At 36.5% G+C, this 23793-nt stretch overlaps 1 protein-coding gene across 8 annotated transcripts in view; it reads right to left on the bottom strand.

The window, feature by feature from the left end:
- LOC114046189 (probable phospholipid-transporting ATPase IH) overlaps nucleotides 1–23793 on the bottom strand; it is a 222872-nt gene that overhangs the window by 53767 nt on the left and 145312 nt on the right. For 6 of the 8 annotated variants that reach the window (XR_003569472.1, XM_027866424.1, XM_027866426.1 and 3 more), the window contains exons 8-17: nucleotides 21991–22041; nucleotides 20125–20193; nucleotides 17297–17361; nucleotides 16536–16617; nucleotides 14863–15013; nucleotides 11640–11837; nucleotides 8758–8931; nucleotides 5309–5472; nucleotides 3664–3735; nucleotides 1409–1482 (exon numbers count right to left, since the gene is read on the bottom strand). Coding sequence is in view for 7 of the 8 variants with exons in the window: in XM_027866424.1 (XP_027722225.1) it covers nucleotides 1409–1482; nucleotides 3664–3735; nucleotides 5309–5472; nucleotides 8758–8931; nucleotides 11640–11837; nucleotides 14863–15013; nucleotides 16536–16617; nucleotides 17297–17361; nucleotides 20125–20193; nucleotides 21991–22041 (1100 nt within the window). In the remaining variant the exon portion in view is untranslated. The remainder of the gene's footprint in view (nucleotides 1–1408; nucleotides 1483–3663; nucleotides 3736–5308; nucleotides 5473–8757; nucleotides 8932–11639; nucleotides 11838–14862; nucleotides 15014–16535; nucleotides 16618–17296; nucleotides 17362–20124; nucleotides 20194–21990; nucleotides 22042–23793) is intronic. The other 2 variants (XM_027866425.1, XM_027866430.1) reach the window with 1 other exon arrangement.

The raw sequence follows: 23793 nt of genomic DNA, 5'->3' as shown, positions 1-23793 counted from the left end.
TGCTGGTGTTTCTGTCCATACTTTATAAACTCAGTAAATAGTGGGGAAGAATCTAAATGGATAATTCTAACTATCCTCTTTAATAACAAAACAAGGTTCCACCACACTGTGATGAAAGTCTTTAAAGCATTCTGTAGACATGCTCAAAGAAAAGACATAGCAGGTCAGAAACAATCACAAAGGACATTTCAGTGAATTTCAAAGATTGGCTAATGTACAATCAAGTTCTGGTTAGGTGTGGGAATGGGAGACAGGGATAAATGAAATTCACAGATTATCCAGAAAAAAAAGAAACGAAAAACATTTTAACTTTGCTCCCTTCTAAACTTAAGGGAACAAGAAACAAAATTAACTAGTTTGCATTTCATCTCCTGTCTCCTCTGTCTTTTTTCTCTAGTGGAGGTGCTACTAATGGGCAGTGAAATGACCTTGAGGAAGGAGGTAGAGAAAGGAGGAAAAGCAAAGGGCACAGTTAATCAGAAAAGAAGATAAGCACATGCTGAAAGTTCAAAAGCTGGATGTTTTTCAAAAAGCAAAACAAAACATTTTGTTCATACACAGAAAACTTCGAATATGCACTGAATAGGTTTACACTTTTACAATGAATGAGTTATATCAGAATCCTCTGTAGAAAGAAACAAAGGGGAATGGACCATTCTTTCCAAATATTTGATTTTTTAAAGTCCAGCGCAAGGATTTGGCCATTCCTTTGAAGTGTGTTGCAACAAGATCTGATTTGTATGTTTCATACAACTTTAAGTATTAATGGAGATGGGTAATGTATGTATATATGTGTATATACATATGTATCTATACATACACACACACAAACACACAAAAAGGAAGATTGATCAAATTGTGCTCATGCAAAGAAACATCACTGTAAAATGTCAAATGATTAATGTGACTTCTTTTGCTGATAACATTTAGTGGTATTTTACAGAGACACTAACATTTGCATCTTGAATTGTCTTTTCCGACTTGTTTTAAAGGCGATCATTTTAAATTTGTCTTCTTAATAGGAGAAAAAAGAAAAGGACTACAAAAATCTCAAATAGAAAAAAAATTCTATTATGGAGAAATTTTTTAAATATTCAGATTTACTAAAAACAATTTAAGGAAAGCCAGAGATAATTAAGTATTCTCAGAATATTAAGATTTTGAAGACAGGAGAGAAAGAACTGACTCTTGCATTCATCATAAAATATTAAAAGTTTAAAACTAAATTTCTCTCAAGATTATAAAATCAGTTTTCAAGCAGGGACTATTTTCATAGATCTTAAGAAGAATGAAAATTTAGTCTTCACAGTCAGGAAAGGCATAAGTAGGTCCTACAGAACTCAATCATAAAAACAAAAATTCAACCTTCATGTAACTTTGAATAAAGAATGAAACAAGATTTTTCTACCTGAAGTAGATTTGACAATAACACTCATCCTTCTCCTCACTGAATCAAAAGTCAGAATCTCTAATAATTCATACCTGAAGGGGAAAAATGGGTATGTATTAGCCCTCTTTATCATTTAATTATGTAACAGCTTAACATGAAACCAAAAATATTTAGTTCAATTAAAAGTTAAGTGTCTGTACTAGGGATGTTTAGTCGTGTTCAACTCTTTGTGATCTCATGGACCATGTCCATGGGAGGTTTGTTTTTTTTGTTTTTTTTGTTTTGGCAAAGATACTGAATGCTTTGCCATTTCCTTCTCCAGTGTGCAATGTGAAATGAGACTAGAAAGGTAATGTGAGGTCAGACTGTAGGGAGCCTTAAATGCAAGGCCAAGGTGTCTGTGCTAAATATTAAGTGGATTAAGTATTATTCTGTACTGTATTAAGATCAAGTATAGAATGTGTTCCAACAGGTAAGGGTTTATTTTTTTTAATTGCACTAAAGTGGTTTTTACTCAGCATTACACGCCACTATTACCTCCCTCCTACACTTATAATGATATGATATGAAATCATAGGTTAATCAGAGGTTAATTTTTCAAGGACTTAAGGGTAAGTGAATATCATTTAAGATATGGGAGCCTGGGTAGGAATTTGGAAAGAGTCACTTCCCCTGTTTTAACAGAAAAATCTTCTCCAATAGATGTGTTACTCAAAATTCAGGTTTAAAGGTCCCTATATACATATCTCTTCAGTTCATTTGTTTGTATTATGTGACAGAGGCAATTATTCACCTATACCTTTTCTTTTGGTTTATCTGCAATGGGACAAGATTACAAAGGAGTAGTTGTAATTTACCCTAATCTCTGAAAACTAAGGAAATTCTGATTGCATATCTCAAAATCCTGCTTCTGACACATATTAGCTGTGTGACTATAAGCAAATCATTTAAACTCTCAGTTGCCTCAGGCAGTTCTCTAAGATTACGTTATATACAGTTGCCAACGTCCATCAATAAAGGGAGTTTCTCCACAGGGAGCTTGCCTACATTGATGAAATCTGAGGTCCATACAACACCAAACCATTTTCCTTCATTAAAAAGTTGTATTTTAAAAAATTTGGGAGCATTTTAAAATGACTAGATCAATGTAAAACCAGAACCTCTAATCACAGTTTTATAGCAATTATATCAATATTTTCTTTCTTTAGAGAATCAGAGTTTCTATCATTAGCATAACCATTTTCCAAACAGTTGATTTTCCCTGTAATCCTCTGTGTTTTATTTTATGCATTTTAAAACATTATTCTGAGTAGTCTAGACTTCCAAAGGGGTCTCAAAAAAGGTAACCCCTCCCCCCCAAAAAAGGTTAAGAACTTTAGAGATAGAAGGGTTTTTACAAGTCATCTAGTCCAACCCACACTTGACTCGCTCAAGATCCCACCTTAGCTGGCAGAGCTCAGATTCTAACTCAGTCCTTTTTCTCTAAATCGAGTGTCTTCTTTCCAATGCACGACACTGCTTTCCATCCATAGTTCTCTCTTCCCCACATACTCAAATCATATAAAACTGTCAAGATGTTTCAATGAAAACTTAAGAGAACTTTTTTTGGTGGTGGCGGCGGTGGGTAGTTTGAGGGAAGAGAGGAGGGGTATGGATGGGATTTAGGACAGGGCGGAATTCTAACTATTCCTAAAACATAAATCTGACCATCTCGTGCCCAACTGTGAAGTTTTCAATGGCAATTCTAATACTTTAAAATACAAAATCCTTAGCTTGGCATTTCAGGCTCTTCACAATCTGACTCTTACACACCTTTCTAATCTAATTTCAAGTTGCTCCTCCTCATGCCTTTCCATTCCAGTTCAACTGCCTGCTATGCAGTGGTTACTTCCAGATGACAGCCCATTTCCTGCCTTTGCACAGACAGTCCCCTATGTTTGGATTGTACTTTCTCCTGCCTCTGCCCTTTGGAATCCCTGACTTGCTTCCTACACTAAGCATTTACTGATTCCTTCAATTGTTAATCCTCTTTCCCTCCAGAAATTATTCTATACTGCTTTGTATTTAATTATCTGTGTACATGCCATATCTCCCCAAAGAATGTAAATTCCTTGAGGGCAAGGTCCTTGAACCTGGCCCATCTAATGACAATGCCTTGCATAAAGTAGTTGCTTAATAATTGTTGGTTAAAGTTCAATAATTGCTACCAGACTCATTAAAAAAATTCTGTTTTCACCCCTTTTTTCCTCTTCTACATTTGAATGTATACTCACCTCTCAATATCATTATCTCTATTTAACAGCTCCATGTAATTGTCTTTCAGTCTTAGGTATGTGAAACCAAGCCTATAAATAGTAAAAGGAGAAATTCAGGAATTATAGAAGGACTTCAGAATTTGTAAGTAAGAGAAGATGAATCCTGCTTTTCTCTGGGGAGAATTATGAAACCTCTGGGGAGGTTTGCTTTTCAAATGGAAAGAATATTGAAAAAACTGAGGCTATAACCTGCACAATAATGTTTTGATATATGAAACCACTCCGTGTTCCCCTTTAGCACATCCCCAAATTCACCAGTATTACACAAAATCTTTCGTAATGCTCTTACCACCTTATCTCCTGTGGTAAAGATGATGCAGCTGATAAAGCATACGTCATTTTGGACTGATTATCTCTCTTTTTATTATAATTCTTTCTTCCTTGTTCTTGAATTATTTTTGAATATAAAGTCAGAGCTGGTAGAGACCTTAGTGATCATTTAGTCCAACCACATGGTATAAGAGGCTCATGTCACAAGGTTGGTTAACAGTGGAGTCAGGAGAAGGACTCAACCGGGCTCTAAGAGTCATGCTCATTCCACTCCAGTAGATCACTGGACTGTCTCCCTTCTTTCTTTGTTCATTTTGTTCAGTTGTTTTGGTCATGTCTGAATCTCTGTGACTCCATTTGGGGTTTTCTTGGCAAAGATACTGGAGTGGTTTGCATTTCCTTCTCCAGCTCATTTTACAGATGAGAAAACTGAGGAAAACTGGGTAAAGTGACCTGCCTACCCTCACACAGATAGTAAGTGTCTGAGCCTGGGTTTGAACACAGATGTTCTTGACTCCACACCTAGTGTTCTATCCATTGTACCTCCTAGCTGCTCTTCTTTCTTTGGACTGGAACCAGTTTGCATGGCTGAAATACATTTAGTTTTTCATCTGGGAATCCATTTCCTAAGCAAAATGCCTTGTTGGAGCATGTTCATTTATTTTAGGTTTAAATTTCTAATATTTTTAATAAATCCCAACAACTGATCCAATTTACATACCTAATGTTTCACTTAGTCAGGAAGGTGGTGCAGTAGATAGAGTAACAGGCTTGGAGTCAGGAAGACTCATCTTTGTGAGTTAAAATCTATCGCGGTGTGACCCTGGGCAAGTCACATAACCCTGCTTACCTCAATTCTTCATCTGTTTAAAAAACAAATAACTGGCGAAGAAAACCAAGAAAACCCCAAAATGTGGTCACAAAGAGTTGGACACAACTAAAAAACAATGGTTCTGCCTCAGAATAAAGAAAATTCCTTCTAGCTAAGTTAGTAGGGGTTGTGTGGGAAACACACACCTAGTCTTCAGAGTGACAAAGGGCATATCATCTAAGGAATGTCCTTGAACAATAATGTAAGATTCTTATTAGATGCTGAAGGCAATTTTCTCCATTGGAACCCATTTTCAAAATCATAATAGAAGTCCATGGAAGAACATTTCTCACACAATAATTTAGGAATACACTCAAACTTGGGGTCTTATGTAGAATTCTGGGATCTTAAAGTTGGATGAAACCTTTGCGGTCATCTAATGTAACATTCTACCAAATGCAGAAATTCCTTCAATAAAATCTGTATACTTTCAAATCCAAAAACGATGCCAACTGTACTTACCTTTGAATGCCTTCAACTAACGCCACTTCATCTGGTGATGATGAAATATATATGCAAGATCTTGATGAATCAGGTGATTTTTTGGCTCCATCTACAAGGACATCATCCTTCACTTGAACTGTGTGGCAAAGACAGAGAGCCCGAAAAAACAGCTCTTCTCTCTCCTATCAAAATATAAGACAGACAATAAAATACAACAAAAACCTACAGTCAGATAGCTTTAAAATCAAAAGAAGGTAACCAAAAGCAACAAAGGACAAGGGACAATTATTTATGAAGTAATAAACATCAAAACTCATGTTTAGTTTTTAACGGCTATAAGGTGGAATTTAATTATGCTTGTTTTCTTTTTAGATATCTTCACAATCATTTGAATGGAGATAAACAATTATAGAACTTCAGGTATAGAAAACTGTATATAATGTTAGACTTAATTGCCATTTTGGTTGGTTCTGCTAAATTCTTTTTCTTTTTTATTCCCTGTTATGAAGGATGGCTCTCTGGGATAAAGAAGAGACAGATCATAGATTGTGAAATGAAGGATATATAAACACATAAGATCATTGGAAATTTAAAGACAAAAAAAAATCCTAGAACTTCAGTGAAATAAGAGTTTATCGCTGATGTTTTCAAAAAATGAAGAAGCATGTCTTTAAGAGTGCTTACATATAAAAGGGAGAATGACTAAAAAGAATAAGAATGAATTAAGGAAAACTTTTTCAAGAGTCTCTAAGGAATTCCAGCACATGTCTGTTAACCTACAATATTACAATAATACAATATGAAGTCTTGCTAGAACATCGCCCATACTGCAGGTTAGCATTACAAGTGAAGCAGTGTGGTAACGATGTTCTTCCATTAACAATGCCAGGACCATAGATTCAAAGCTACAAGGAACCTCAGAGGTCATCTAGTTCACCTCTGAGGAAATTGAGGCTCAGAGTGTTTCACTGACTTGTTGAAGGTCATAAAGGCAGTTACAGGGGCAGGGTTTGAACTCAAGTCCTCTATCTTCAAAGTCATTATTATTCTTTATTATACCATACTAAATTAACTTGTTCAGTCAGACAACTAGCATTTATTAAGCACCTACTATGTGATGGGGATACAAAGAAAGGCAAAAAAGGTCTGCTCTCAGGAAGCTCCCAGTCTATTAATGGGAGAGACAACATGCAAACAGCTATGTACAAACAAGATATAGACATGCTAAATGGGGGGGGTAGTCTCAGAAGGAAGGTGGCAAGATGAAGCAAGCCCAAGAAAGACTTTTTTCAGAAGATGGGATTTAGTTGAGATTTAGAGCTAGACAGGAAAGCTAAGAGATAGAGATAAAGGAGAACATTCCAGGGATGAAGGACACCCGGTGAAAATGCTTAGAGTTGGGAGATGGAGTATTGCGTTCAAGGAACACCAAGGAGGCCAGTACTACTGAACCACAAAATACACAGACGGAAGGAAGGTCTAAGAAGACTGTAAAGGCATGAAGGGGCCAGGTTACCATGAGCTTTAAAAGCCAAACAAAGGATTTTTATTTCACCCTGCAATCAACATGGAGCCATTGGAGTTGAACAGAGGTGTGATAGGATCAGACCTGTGCTTCAGGAAAGTCATTCTGACAGCTGAGGGGAGGATGAACTGGAGTGGAGAGAACTGAGTCAGGGAGAACCACCAGGAGGCTAGTGAAGTAATCCAAGCATGAGGGAATAATAAGTGCCCACACCAGGATGGTGTCAGTGTCAGAGGGGAAAAGGAGGATTATATGAGAGCTCTTATAAAAATGGGAACAACAGGATTAGATCACTGAATGGATATGAGGGTGGATGACTGAAGTGTCAAAGATGACTCCTGGGTTGTAAACCTGGGTTTCTGGAAGGATGGTGATACCCTTGACCTTAATGGCTAAGTAAGGAAGAGGGGAGGGTTTCGGCAGAAAGATAATAAGGTCCGTTTTGGACATGTTGAGGTTAAGATGTCTAAGGCATATTCAGTCTGAGATGTCAATAGGTAATCAGAGATTTGAGACTGGAGGTCAGGAGAGGGTAGATCTGGACGAGTACATCTGAGAACCATCTGAATAGAGAGGATAAATGGAACCATCAGGTAACCAAATCAAATAGGTTACTGGTAGAAGGGATCGTGGCCCAGGACAGAGCCTCTGGGAGACACCCTCCACCCCGTTAGTGGGCATTATGTGGACTATAAAGATCCAGGAAAGGAAACAGAGAAGGTGTGGTCAGACAGATATGTAGAGTTTAAGATGAGTCTGGCTTAAAACGGATGCTGAGATAGGTCAAAGTATTGTGAGGCTCTGGTATGCTACTATTATATTCAGGTCAAAATCATATAATGCTTTATTTCTCTCCAATTGTTGAATTTTTGTAGCAGAATTGCAGCTTCCAATACTAAAATGTGGAGAACAGAAGTATTTTTTGATATTGAATCATGTTCCTTTTACTGATGAGAGGGTGACATAACGGACTCGTAAAAGGAAGCCAGCTTCATAGGATCTTTGGCCTCCTTCCAGACTCAGATCCCTTCTGTGGGAGGTGTTTCCTGACCCCTCACCCCCAAGTGATACTGCTTTCCCTCCCGGGGTTACTTTCCATCTTATACCCTGCATACAACTTGCATGGGCCTATTTATAGACATGGTCTCTCCTCCATTAGAACAGCTCCAGGAGACCCATGACTATTTTTGCTTTCTTCCTTCAACTCACAACTCAATACGGTGCTCAGCACATACTAAGAGCTTAAAACACCACCCTGTTGATTGACTGACTTCACTGTCCTTGTCTGAGTTGGCTCAGAATACAAGGTCAGCAATCTTTGTAATAAGGTTCTGTGGGAGATGTTTTTCTAATTCTGCCAAAGACTGAGGAAGGTAGATGATCCTCCCCCTGCGTGTCACTGGGATGTGGAAGAATTATGCTTCAACGGCTATTTTTCTTTCAATATAGCCTTTTGTCCTCTCCTCTCCATTTTCAAAGAGCCTCACTTACCTTAGACATCCAGGAGCTTAACCCTCATTTCTATCATTCCAGGTGCTCATCTTTGTTGACAGTAAATCGAAATAGAGGAAAGCAGTCACCCCAAATCAAATCATCCTGCTTCTACTTATTTTGTTCACAGTCACTGTGAAATATTAGCTACTTAATTTTAAGTAAAACATTTTCAAGGACTGTAGTATCTGAGAATTTTAGGCAATAAATTCCCACAATGGACTTTCCCCTCTCATTTAGCATAAATGAGGTAAAAGATGAGACACAGCTCACATAAGGCAGGGGATTTTTGCAAAAAACAGCACACTTCCAGAGGCTGGACCTCTCTATTCAACATTTGGACTTCCTTGAGAAAGATTTTATCTTACCACTGCAATACTAACCCTCATCCTTCTAATAAAGAGAGCCTATTTGTTTGCTTATTTTTCTTTTTTTTCAAATTTCAACATACCTTTCCACTCACTCCAGGCGAAGAGTCAATCATGTCAATGCCTCCAGAGTCAGGAAGGATTTGCCCATTGCAAATGACATGAGGCACATAGACATTGCCTTCAATGCAACATTCTATGAATTCCATATTGTTTTCTGTCAATGTTCCCGTCTTATCTGTGAAGATATATTCTACCTGTGGAATACAGCAAACATACTAATCAAGGATTAGAATTAAACTTAACCTTCTTGAGAGACTGTAGCAAGTGTGCTTTTCTTAAGACTAATACGCTCTTGTGATGGTGGGTTTCTAACATTTCCTCCCAAAGCAGTGACCTACCTACTGTCAATAGTCTAAAGTTTCTGAAAAAAATAAACATGTTTCTTTGACTTAAAGCCTAGTATTAATCGGCATTTCCCTAGAAAGAGGTAAAATTGGGGGAAAAAAAGTCAATGCTTTTATCTTCCTAAAGTTGGTAAAAAATGCATGCTGCTATCTTGCAGCCTAAGCAAAATCCAAGCTTGTTCCATAGACCTGTTCTACTTCTTCTCCCACCAAACTAATAAAAAAAAGGGGGACAAAACAGTTGTTACACGAAGATGGGCTAAAAAGATCACAATGCTTTATTTTGGACAGAGAAAAGCTGAGAAGATATGACTGAAATTTATAAAGAATGAAAGCATTAGGTGGGCAGAGATAGCAGAGTAGCAGAAAGCTGTCAGGCTCAGCTTGCCCACAAAACCACATCTAGAGACTGCATCAGACTGAATACAGATGGGGAAATTCAAGAAAATGTCACAGTGAGTCATTTCTCCAGCCCAGGTCGGCACTGGGAAAGAGAAAGGTCTGTGAACATTGAGGATGGTGTTGGGGTAGGAGCATGCCTCACGAAAAGCACACAGCACCTAGGGAGAGGCTATGCAATGGGAAAAGAGAAGGCCCCAAACCTATGGTGGGGCATTGGTGAGGGGAACAGGTGCCAATTGGATGGAGGAGAAATATCCCTAACCCATCGTACATCACAATTGTCGGTGCTCCTGTCAGGGGCAGATCATGTGACCATGTGACCATGTGACCCCGATTCTGAGGAAGTTTGGCAATTCTTACACTGTCAGTTTCCTCATCTGTAAAATGAAGGCTTTGGACCAGATGATCTCCAACATCTCTTCCAACTTAGCTCTGACATCTCAGGATTCCATGAATGTGTTTCACACAATGTTACAAGGAATTGCCAGACCCATACTGGGGCAAATAAAGGGAAATCTGACAAATCATTTAAACTGCCATGTTTAAAAATGCAGGGATCCTCGTATCTAAGTGACAGCATAATGATACTTTAGGTGCAGTTCAAAACAACAACTTTAATCACTAAGAGAGAAATAATTGTTTTCTCCATTGCTATTAATTATGTAAAAATCTTGTAAATGATCAAACACTGGGAAAGAAATTACTTGGTGATTTTTTTTTCCACACTCATGTCTCAGAGCAAAAGACAGTTATTATCTCAATGGGTGGTTTGCTTGCTAGATTTAGCTGTGTTCAATCCAAGGTAGGAAACTTTTACCCAGGAAGAGGCTGTGGTGGGCACTGCAGTTTCGAGGGCTTATGTATTTCTAGTTCACATGCTAGAGAATAATTACACGCCAGTAGAGAAAAACAAGCTGTAACGTTCTAACCTCATTGTACTAAGTTAGAAAGGTGACACCCTTTTTTTCTCTTTGTGATCTGGGTCCCCCAGAGTCTCAGCATATTAGTCACCCCATCAAAGGTTAGCAACTGCCTTGTATAGTTGGCCCTTAATACTTTTTGTACTGGATTAAAGTTGAGATCAAAAGTTTAGCTGCCACCTCTTAATGAAGGATCTTGTTATAATAAACTCCATGTGGAAGATGAAGAAGTCCAATTTACTTACGCAAGCAAAAATTTATTTATGTAGAAAACTGCTATAAATAAGTGGAACTTGGAAACCTTTATTACTGAAAAATTTGATAAATGTTTTTCTTCTTTGTGAATTTCTCCAATGTACTATACATGGGATCACTGTGTATCTATTTTTCAAAGACCATACGGTAGCAAATGGTGGAAACAGAAAAAATTTTTACAAAGGTATTAAAAACATAATGAACAGAAGCGTTAATTAGAACAAAGCACAGAGAGAGCGGGACAACATAATAGGATTTAAAGATTATCTCTGGTCAAAAGTTAAGGCTCTTAATGACCAAAGTACAGACTGTACTCAAGCAAGCAATTTATCTTGAACTCATGAGAAAGACACTTTCTCAGGCATCACTTCTTCTGAATGGAAGAAAACTAGCAAATAATCCTAAAGGTCTTTTTTTTTCTTTGTAAAAAATACATCTCAGAACTTCTTCCTGGAAAGAAATTAATAACGACTATTAACTTTTCCTAGAGATAGTCTCTGCTGTAACCCAAATGCCTGAGAGGCTTGACACAGTGAGAGCTGCTGGGAGGCCTAAGAGCTAGTCCTCGGAAGGAACCAAAGCTCCTAAGATAATTATTTACATTGGAAAGAGCAAAATGTGTAAGCATTCTGAAAGAAGGCAGGTTTCCTCCTAAGTTCTTTTTCTCCTTCATACTCTTACAGCCAAGAAATAATAATGCTTCATAAGGACCATAGCTCAATGTTCTATAAACTAGCCACGAAAACATTTTTTCAAATTACAAACATGAAAAAATTGTCCATTTTCTTATCTGCAAATAATCACCTTTTCAAATGGTTCTGATCTTTCATCAGCTACAAGATATATCTAAATGATGTCACATATGTAAACTGAAACTGGAAATAAAAAAGACTGAATTCTCTAGATGTTTTGCATACATTCATTCAAATAGCAGGAAACATTCAGCTGACATAGTTCTACTAAGCTTACTATTTGACCTACCTGTCCCAATTCTTCATTTAGGTCAGAAGTGTTAACTACAGGTCCTTCACCTGTTTCTTCATCAAACATATCTTCATCCCAGGTGATAAAATAGGAGCCGAGAAATTTCTGCATTTCAACTGTGACATACATTGACACTGGAATGATGTAGTTAAAAAGTACCATAAAAGCCAGGAAGTCTGTGAAAGCTTTGAGAAACTGCAAAAAGAGTAAAGAATAAATACAAATTTTATTGATGTCTTTCTAAGCTCTCTAATTTTATGACAAAGACACATGTATACACTTCTCTCAAGTTTAATCTTCAGGCATGTTCAGTTATTCAAATCTGTCCCCAGTCACCTTTTCCTCACTTGTATTGTTTAGCCTCTTAGTTTGAATGCTTGTTAATATCTCACAGACTTCACACTCTTCATCTAATCAGTACGTGGGAGAGAGAGAAAGGCTGACCATTTGGATTGCTTACTATTAGGCACAGATAGTAAAGACATTCTTGAAAAAAAAAAGTGTTTTTGAAACCCCAGGATGAGGGAGGATCATAGGACAAGGAGAATTCCTTGATGGCAGCAGCTCTAGGTTTGCATTATCCATTCCCCAATTTCCCCTACTCCCCACTAACACAGAGACAAGGGTAGATCTATATGCATGCTTTATAGAACAGCAACCAGTGGGGGAAAGGTTGGAATTACATATTCAAGAACTTAAATTGTCAGAAGAAAAAACAATTCCAATTGAATACAGACCCAATTAGCAAGATTTATATTCTAAACACTTGAGTCTTTTCTTTGAATGTGGTCATATTTATTAAAGGATAGGAGATTTGGAATCTCTTTGGTAACAAGACAGCACAAAGCACAAAATGCTGAATATTTGAATGCATCTTTGTTTAAAATGGTGCTTTATTTCCAGCTACTTCAATAGATAGGGAATTGGATAGCAATCTGGGAGAGGGAGAGAGGAGAGACTAGGGAAAATAATGGTGATGTAAAAAACCAAAAGACATCAATAAAAACTTATGTTTTTATTTCCCAGGAAATTATTAAGAGATGTTTGCATGCTGAGGCGCAACGTACAAGCTTTTACAAACAGAGCTAGCTAAGCTTCGAACTTCCCAGTCATGCTTCTTTACAAAGTGTTACAAGGCATCTCTCCACATCCCTAAGATTTTTATATATCCAGTTCACATGGCTCTAATATTTCAAACACATGTCTGTCTTGCAGTTATAGTTTGAGGAAATCCCAAGAAAGCATTTTAAGACTAGGTTCTTCCTAAGGACAAGAGAGACAGGCAGGGGGCAGCTAGGTGACACAGTGGATACAGCACCAGCCCTGGAGTCAGGAGGACCTGAGTTCAAATCTGGCCTCAGACACATAATACGCACTAGCTGTGTGACCATGGGCAAGTCACTTAATCCCAATTGCCTCACCAAAAATTTAAATTAAAAAAAAAAAAAAGGGCCAGGTCTCAGAATCCTTCCTCATAGTTAGCCTTCCCTAGAACACTTCCCTATCATTCTTAGCCACACAAACACACCACAAAGTAACATCACTTATTTCACCATGAGTCATAATCAGCAGGATACATTTATCTCCTGCCTGCATTGTCCTAAGCAAGAGGGTCTAAGACATGATCCCTATCAGCATAGCAACAAGACTAGCTGAGGGGCTAGAATCGGAGATGTGAATTTGCTAAAATTGACCCCATTTAAAACATTTCCACCACACTGTTGTAGGGCCCAGAAAACTAGAACTGCCATGATACATTACATGATGTCCGGTCTGGAGTTTCTACGACCTTTCCCATGACTGAGAGGCAGTGTGGTAGAGAAGAAAGACTGTTGGATCTGGAGTAAGCAGACACAGGCTGGAAGCTAAGCAGTCACTTATTACTTCTATGATCTTGCTTGGGCTAGCCAATTAACCTCTATAGGTCTTCAGTTTCTCAGGTGCAAAATAAGAGGGAGGGAGGTAAATTCCAAGGCCTCTAAGAGGTCCAGTTCTAAATCCTGTCATTTAATGATGTCTATAAGGCTATGTTTGCTTCTTGGAATTTTTGAATTCTAAGCTCTATCTTTCCTCTGAGGAATATAAGTAAATTAATTGATATCACTTGCTGAAGTGTATGTATATGTGTGTATAGACATAGATATATACACATACACACACATTTATACACAGCTATGTTAATTTTTTAAAAGGCCTTTCTCCCTTTGTTGGAATTTTTGTGTATTGGAAACTTATTTCCCCTCCCCGGTAGAATCTGAGTTAGCATTCCTATGCAGAATCCCAAGGGGAAGGAAAACAAAAACAAAAACACAAGCACATCAATGGGAGGCCTTTGATCTTCACTAGAGAAAACAACTGAAGGCCATCTTCCTGACATTTGCCAGGCAATTTAGAATTGGCTGAAATCCTGTATAACCTTTGTAGTTTTAACTACTTCTTGTTTTCAATCTTGAAACCAAACCAAACTCCTTCTGTTTCCCTAATTATAACTGGATAAATGTATTTCTGAGCCTAAATAGCCCCATAGCACTTGGAATCACAGATAAGATCCTCCACATCCCTCTTATTAGCTGACCTCAAGTAAGTGAGGAGATATTCCAATCCTATAGTCTCAGCCCCCTCAACCAATTATTGTATTCAAAGATCTCAAAACATACATTTAGAAGTGTAGGTGAGAAATAACATCTTGGTCTCCACCCATCGTCCTGCAATGCTTGAAAAGAAGGGAGCATCTCTAACATGTCATAGATGAAACTTTTCCTACACAAAATGGAAAACTGGGAAGCTATTTTTCAGGAAACTGCCACCAATCTGGATGCAGATTTGGAGGAACTCAACACCCCACTCCTCTCTCCATTCAGCCATAAAGACTATTTTTTTAAATAAATCTCTTTAGACACAGAAGTCTAGTGTGAGGGCTTTTTCCTTTTCCCTTTCTCTAGTATGGATGCTAAGTCACCACAGATCCTCTCATTTGGAGATGCATTTGCCATTACATGTAAGAAATGAAATGGGTGAGAGAAAATGATCAAGTCTTCTTGTTTTAATATTTCTCAAATAAATCTTCTGTCCCAATGGCTACTACAGTGCGAAGCTCTAATTTACACAGTTCTTTCAAGGATTGGGATTCACTGGGTCCCACATTTTAATAAAAATGTTATGCAAATCACCTCTGAACATTACAAAAAGAGTAACATATTTCACGTGAAATTTTCCATACCAGGTGCCTCTGTCTCTCTGCTTCTGTCTTCTGATTAAACCAAGGCTCGTCTCGAAATGGGTCACTCTGCCACACATATTTCAGGACAGTATTTATCAGTGCTTTACTGATTAGGATGCAGAGGTACACGACAAGGAATACATTCATTGATCTAAAATAATAAAGCAGTAATAGTAAATTAGTTCTTGCGGAAAGCACAAAATTTCCTATCCTACAAATACACAAATGGTATATAAAATATGGGAAAACTTCAGTAAGATTTCTGATCTTTTGCTGACTTTTACAAAGCATGAATGAAGACACAAATTTATTGTTATCACTAAGCATTCTGACTTTTGGCATATAAGAGAAGGGCAGGACCTTGTACATCATGGAGGTAACCCACACATAGCCAAAATGAGTAACATTCATTAAATTTCAAATAACTGTTCACTGACTCTTAACCTAAGCTGAACATTTGTAGATTCAAAAATCCGGCAAGTTAAGAGAACCTTTTAAAAATCAATTTCTCCTAACATTAAGTGGTCAAGTAATGAGTTCAAGATTCAGCAATTTCACCCACAACATCACCACAAAGGCTGAAAATAGTATATACGATGTTGGGAAATGCTCTCATTTGAGAGGAAATGCTGAAGACGAACCGAAATCTTAGCAGTTCTTCTGAAAGGAAATCTGATTTTCCAATATCTATTTCTGAAACAAATGTGCCATGTGTAGACATCTGGGAGACAAAGCATCCTTGTTTATAAAGAACAAAATCTCAGATTTCACTTTTGATGTAATAGTCAAGAAGAAATCAGATGATCGCTTTTAAAGGTCAATCACACAGACATAATACGCTTCACAGGTATTTTAAAAATACAGTATGTTATAAATGATTTATTGATACATTGATAACCAGTGAACCAAAAAGAGAACTTAGAGATAATATAGATTATCTATTCACGAGAAATTGAGAAACTAATCCCTTCCTCTTCCTTCACAAAAGTAAAGGGTGCACATGTAGCCAAATAGTGGAGCCAGCATTTAAATCTTGGGCCTCTGACTCTGTAGCTAATATTATTTCCATTATACCACACAGCCTCTATGTTCTAATTACAACTAGTTAATGGGATAAAGGACACTTACATCCCTCGAAAAGGTGCAAAAAATAAATGAAGTTTTCTGGTAATTTTCTTTCTGGATTTAAGACAAATTTTATTTTGTAAAGAAATTAGTCAATGACAATGGTTTGCAAAAAAAAAAAAAAAAACCAACACCAAAAAATAAACCTTCATCATCGGAGTGCCATCATCATACGGCACTACATACACAGGAGGTCATTTGTGTGCTTATGCTATTCTACTGTATCTCTTGAATCATTTATGTCGTTTCCATGCACTATAAGCATTATTGAGGGGCAGCTGGGTGGTACAGTAGACAGTGCACAGGGCCTGGAGTCAGGAAGAGCTTGGATACTTACTAGCTGGGTGACTCAGTGGAAAGTCACTTAACCTCTGCTGGCCTTAAGTTTCCTCAACTGTAAAATGGGGATAATAATAGCATACCTACCTCCCAGGGTTGTCGTGAGGATCAAACGAGATAATATTTGTAAAGCACTTAGCACAATGCCTGGCATGTGCTAAGTGCTATATAAATGCTGACAATAATATTCTAGAAGCAATAAGACTTACTTTTCTACAACAGACCGTTTCTGTGACTTTGACTGGTAATTTAATGCCATCTTAGTTTCCATGCCAGTATATATAGCCACACCTAAAAAAAGATTAGTATTTTATCAAAGATGTAAACATGCCTTACTTAAAACAGTAGCTCTATTACTTATAATGGTCATAAAAACTGAAATTTTGTAATCATTTTAATTACATAAGATCAGCTTAAAAAAAACAAATCAAATAAATTCACACAGGATTACTTTAAGATAAAGAAATGCCCTCCTCCCTTCTCCTCCTTAAAATCCAAATAACCTATAATATGTTCAGTAAAATTAGATTTTAAGATATATTATACTTTATTATAACATATCTTATGAAACAATTAATTAAAAAATAGGAAACAAGAAAATATGCCCCAAAAAGCTAAGCAGAGTGGCCAAGGAACTGCAGCTGTTTTTATAAATCTTAGAATAAATTCCTTGCAGAATTTTATTGACTGAATTCTTGCATGGATGCAATCTTGCTCTTCTGATTCTAAGAATACAGGCACTTAATCTGCAAACAATCATTATCAGCTCCCACGGCTGGACCTGTTGTGGTTTATATATCAACAGTAATTTTCATACTGAAGTATAATTATCATACTAGTGAAGGCTATAGTACATCAAAGTAAAAAAAAAAATGCTCTTATAGTGCCATTATAGATTTTTAACTTTACTTAATGTATCCTTATTAATTTTAGAAGCCATCATTAATAATTCAATAATTTAAATAGTTACCAAAGATTTTTTCAGTGTTCTTTAGAGAGGCTCCCCTAAGAAGCAGATTTTCTGATCCTAACGACCTGCAAAGATAAGGATTATTGGACATGTTAAGTGCTTATAAAGATAAAGTTAGTGGAAAAAGATGAGATACAGAAAGAAAAATTATTGATTTGTTTAATGATGGGGCTTGACTTTAATGAGGGGGTCTGGGTGTTTCTATGTAGATACTATGTTCAGCTGATAAAAACAGATCCAGTTTTACTGTGAAATTAAATCTTCTTTAACTGTGTGTAGGATTATAAATACACTCCCCTGCCCTAATAATCTTTCTTGCCTCTAGGATGTGTCTGACACTGCAGGAGACCCAGTTTGAAAAGACTTAAGGTTGGTATATGGGGTCTATTTATTTTCACTTTTACATACACAGTTATTCCTTCCACATCACAGGGGTTAGGGGCACAGTGCCCCCATGATTGAATAATCGAGGTAAAATTTTTGGCCCTCCCTTCATACCAGACAAAAAGTCTGAATTTTTTTTTCTCTTTTGGGGGGTGTTTATAGTACTTTATTGTAAAAATTGGGTTGATACTATACAATACATCTATTTTATGCATTTCTGAATTTCTAAATTTTTTCTGTGTTGTCTGCTGGTCTTTATGTGTCTGCAGCTTCTGCAAAACTCCCCCAAAATTCCCATTTAATTTCTTAAGTGGATCCACAATATAGCAAAACCATGAGGAAAGTCGCAATGTGGAAGTGATCAACTGTATTATCAACATCCACATACATAGCCAGTTGAACATACTTATTTCACACTTATTTTCTCTCTAGGGTTATGCTTTAAATACTTATGGTGAAAACTTGGGTCAATCAATGCTCAATCAAGAAGCTTTTATTAATTGCTTACTATATACCAGGCACTATGTCAGATTCTGAGGATACAAATGAGAGACAACATGTATACACAAAGAAGGGGAGAGGAAGGAGATCTATGATTTCACTGGCATAGTTAACTCTTGGATGAGGAAACTCATCCTACCAACAAAACTGGTAGTTTCTTCACAAGGTAGTCTTAGAGAGTTGCCTAGTGTACTAAGTGGTTGTGATTTGCCTAGGACAATAAAGCCAATACATGCCAGAAGTGGGACTTGAACCTAGGTCTTCCTGACTTGGAAGTTAGCTCTCTATCCACTAGGAAGCACAAGGTAAATTTTGGTGGGGTGAGGGATGAAGGGTGGGAGGGAATGTCCTCTTTATGATAGTGATTGTAAATGGAGACCAATACCAAAAGACCACTGGATGGAAATCCCCAAGTGATTCTGGGAAGATGATCCAGGTGAAATAGATTTTGAGACTAGGTAAAAAGTATGATTAATTGGGTTATTTAAGGTTGGATTATACTATTTATAGATCATAACTTCAGGAAATATTAGACATTTCATTGCTCATTTCACTGTTGTGACTACAGTATACACTCCTCCCCTCTATGTGAATCTAGCTTATCTTTCAAACTAGCTTAAGCTCAACTTTTTCCAGGTAGCCTTCCCAGATCACTGTAGCCCACATTTATCTCTCCCTCTTCTGAATTCCTAGGGTATTAACTCATACCACCCATGGGGCATTTACCTAATACCTTTAAAAGGCAGACCTTGCATAAAACATGGCTGTTAAAATTAACAGCATTTTATGATTGGCAGTATATTAGATATTATAAACAAACACCATTATAAAGTCAAAAAACCCAAATGGTATCTTTCAGCTGCTGACTCTTTATATAGCTAACAATTCCCTATAATCCTTATTCATCTCACATTGGTGCCTAACAGAACTAATTAATGATTTAGGTGCAATAAATTGGTATGGTTAATTATTCTTTTAAGTTGCCTTGCTCCTCCAAATACACTACGGGTTCTTAATGGGCAGGCACCATGTCATATATATTTTTATCTATATTCCTCACAACCTAACACAGTTCCTGGAACAGTGCTTGATAATTTTTTTTTTCCATTTGACTGATGATTATTACCTTTTTTATTACATGGTAAAATGAAGAAGTAAGAGTTGATTTTCAAATCTATCCATTAGGATAACTGTTATTTGAAAAGATTTGATAAGTTTAAAACCATAAAACTAAAATTAAGTTTTGCGATCATAGTTGATTTAATTCAATTCGACTAACATATTTTAAGCACCTCCTATGTGTCAGGCACTGTGCTAAGCACTGGGGACACAAATAAGAAAAAGATAGTTCCTGCCTTCAAGGAGTTTACAATCTAATGGAAAAATACAACATACAAAAGGAAGCTAGAGAGGCAGGATGTATTTAATGTAACATAATTTAATCTATGATGAAAGTCCCTCTACTACCACAGATAACTAGTAGAGAGTGAACTGCGGAGTTGTGAAGCCAAAATGTTTTCAGTTTATCTGAACCTAAAACAATCCTTTAATGTAAGGTTTCTTGGTTCAAGAACTAGATAGGACTGAGCCCAGGGCACTGATCACTGGAGGAGAGATTCTTTGGAATACATATAATAAGTGACATGTTTTTCCTGGGGTTATAAGATAAGTTTTAACCTCCACTCATCTTCCCAACAATCATTAAAAACACAGCCTCTCAGGCTGGATATTTGTCATTCAGTGATTATACAACAATGTCAAATTATATTAGCAACACATTCAGAATAATTCCTCTAAAACTAGTCATAAAACAGAGTGTGACAGAAAGGTATCTCTGAAAAGTATGGGAAAAAGGTGACATTTTAAAAACATAAAGTATTTGAGGGGGAACAAATCATTCTTGGCTTCTAACCAGGAGTACCTAGTTTCAGTTAGCTCCTTACTTTTCTTCTCGAAGTGAGAAGGAGGTAGAGGAATGGTTCCTATCTCTTTGAGTGCCAGAAGTTATGAATCTGGAAAGTAACAATTTTTTTTTAAACAGGTATAGACTTTTTAGTTTCACTAAATTTAACACATTGCTTTAAAAACTCAAACATTAACAGACATTGAAATAATAAGGATATTTGAAAATAGGTGGATCAGACTCTAGCTGTATTTTCGTAATTTCCTTCTAATGACGGCTAGACAAACAAATTTTAAATGATGGCACAGAAAGCTCTGTTTACCTCTGCAAGAAATTATATCATCTAATTTCATCCCACTGGCAAAATGAATATACCTAAATCTATTTACTCAGTCACACACAAATTACTTTGACAAAAGAAAGGAATTCACCTTGGTGTTCACCTTAGGAATAATGCAATTTTATAAATTCACTAGGCAATGGCTTTATGTTTTCTGAAAAGCTTTCATTAAACTGTTGATGAAGGATCATAACAAGAATGCAGATTTTTAAATGTACAAGTGGCTTTCCTTTAAAAAAAAAAGAAGAAAAAAAAACCTAATTTCAAAGGCTGGGGATTCTTAGGGTCATCTTAACTCTAGCAACTTTTTTTTTTTTTGGCTAATAACTTTCCATTCAGCTCACTTTCACTGATAGGTGAAAATATTTAAGGTATAATGTTGTCTCATATCAGGTTAACAGTAATTTGTATCTTGATTGAATGAAGACATTTTTCTCAAACAAGCTGATTTTATGTCCAATTGCACACTTTAAAACCTGATTTAAAAAGGTTTACTTCCTCAGTTTCAGAAGCCAAATATTTCATTAACAGCATCTCCCAGGATCTTGAAACAAAGTGCAAACAAAATACCTGGAAGTTCAGCCATTTCTTTCTTCTACTGTAAATAAAGGCTAGACAAGCAAAAGCAATAAGCAGACTCAAAAAACATGGTAGACGAATCTTTGCAGAACAATGACAACATAATTAGCTCTCTAGCATTTAATTGGTCTTAAGAAAGTATAATGTAGTGATTATTATATTAAATATTTAGTAAATTGCTATTTTTTGCAAACCCAGGGCGTATATGACCAGTCAGTCCAATATCTATAATTAACTGCCTAAGACTCTTAAATGAAAACATCAGCTATGATTTATGTAGTATGCTTATTTTCATAACCTGACAACAACTTATTCATGTTCTTTTATCTATTGTAACCTACAGATATGCCCTTTGTACACAGCAGTTCATTAAATCTGGGAAGTAAGCTAGGGATAAATGTTTCTTCCCACATTAAGTTTTAAGAGCTGGACTAATCTACTTATTCCAATAAGATGGTCACCAAATTAAGAAACTTTCAATTTCCTATTTCAAGATATATCTTTAAAATAAATTATGAGATAGTTATTTCTAATGGGAAGGCACTGCATTATATTTTTTTACCTAGAACTATGCTACTACCAAAAAATTTGGCAACCTAAGGTAGATTTCTCAGGATACACATTCAGAAGAGAAAATTGCACATACACATATCTGGAAAGTTATTTACTTTTAGATTTCTCCATACAGGAGAGGAATTTTTTTTAAACACAGACAAATACTGACATATAACTTCTCTTACACACTTCAAGCTTCATAGCATAAGATGAAGCCACATATTAATTAGAATACCAGTCCAATACGAAGCAAAAAGGAATCTTGCAGAAAATCCTATACTCCTTCTTTCACAATGACTCAGCAAAATTATTCGCCAAGAAAATCTCTTGTTAATAAAAGAATAATTAAAAAAAAATTCCATAGACAAATATAGTAGGCCAAACAGACAAATAGTTGGCCAAATATTCTTAAGATAAAATATATCCTTTTACCTTACAATAGGGTCATTTCTCTCCTGGTAAACATGTATGCGGCCCACAAATCTGAAATGACAACAAATGACTATGAGTGAAAAATCAGAAACAAAAGAAGCATCAAAGAACTTGAAGACATGCTTTCATGCCTGTATTTTCCTTACTTAAATGGGCAAAATGTCCTCGTATGAATTGCCATTATTTCTTCATAACTGAAACCAATGCCTATTTGAACCATTACTAGTTTTAATTCTTTTCCCTTTCTTCTTTGTTATAAATTGATTGCTTTTTCTCATTTTACATATAGGGATTCAGTCCCTGATTTCCCTGAGGTGCATGGACTCATAACTGTGAAATTCATAAAACTGAAAGAATTTAACTTAAAAAAAAAAAAGAATATCTTATTCTCCCCCAATTCATGTTAAGACAATTTTTTTTTTTTGGCAATTGGGGTCAAGTGACTTGGCCCAGGGTCACACAGCTAATAAGTGTCAAGTGTTTAGTCTGAGGTCAGATTTGAACTCAGGTCCTCTTGACTTCAGGGCCGGTGCTTTACCCATTGCGCCACCTTGCTGCCCCTAAGACAATTTTTTAACCTCTTTTTTTTTTTAAAGTTTTGAGTTCCAAATTCTATCCCTCCTCCCTGAGACAGTAAGCAATCAGATATAGGTTATGTATGTACAATCAAGCAAAACATTTCCATATTAGTCATTTTGTACAAGAAGATGAAAGGAAGGAAGGAAGGAAGGAGGGAGGGAAAGAATATCAGTCAATATTACTTCTCTCTCTGGAGGTGGATAGCATGCTTCATCATGAGTCCCTCGGGATTGTCTTAGATTATTATATTTCTGAGAATGGCTAAGTCATTCACAGTTCTTCATCATATAATACTGCTGTTACTATGTACAGTGTTCTCCTGGTTCTGCTCACTTCACTATGCATCCGGTCATGTAAGTCTTTCCAGGTTTTTCTGAAATCATCCTACTTGTCATTTCTTACAGCACAATAGTATTCCATCACAACTATACAACACAACTTGTTCAGCCATTCCCTAATTCATGGACCCCTTGATTTCCAGTTCTTAGCTACCACAAAAAGAGCTGCTATAAATATTTCTGTACAAATAGATCCTTTTTCCTTTTTAGAAAATCTCTTTGGGACACAGACCTATCCGTGGTATTGCTGGATCAAAAGGTATATACAGTTTGATTGCCCTTCGGGCATAGTTCCAAATTGCTCTCCAGAATGGCTGCATCAGTTCACACCAATAGTTGGATCAACTCCACCAACAGTGCATTAGTTTCCCAGTTTTCCCACACTCCCTCTGATATTTATCATTATCCTTTTTTGTCATACTAGCCCATATCGTTCTGTGAAGTCTGGATTCAGTGAAAGGGCCACACTTGAAGACCTAGCAGGTTATATGTGGCCTCGAGGCCAGAGGTTCCCCACCACCGTACTAGCCAATCTGATAAGTGTGAAACAGTATCTCAGAGTTGTTTTAATTTGTATTTCTCTAATTAGTAGTGATTTAGAGCATTTTTTATGTGACTTTAGATAGCTATGATTTCCTTTAAAACTGCCTGTTCATATTCTTTGACCATTTATCAATTGGGGAATGACCTGTATTCTTAAAAATTTGACTCAGTTCTCTACACATTTGAGAAATGAGGCCTTTATCAGAGAGAAGTGCCACAAAATATTTTCCCATTTTCTGTTTTCCTTCTAACTTTGGTTGCATAGTTTTGTTTGTGCAAAAACTTCTTAAGTTTATATAATCAAAATGGTCTGTTTTACATTTTGTAATGAGCTCTAAAATTT

This window comes from Vombatus ursinus, unplaced genomic scaffold (genome assembly GCF_900497805.2).
Source record: "Vombatus ursinus unplaced genomic scaffold, bare-nosed wombat genome assembly UNPS02014781.1, whole genome shotgun sequence".
Lineage (NCBI taxonomy): Eukaryota > Metazoa > Chordata > Mammalia > Diprotodontia > Vombatidae > Vombatus > Vombatus ursinus.
This window is presented reverse-complemented; position numbering and strand designations above follow the sequence as displayed.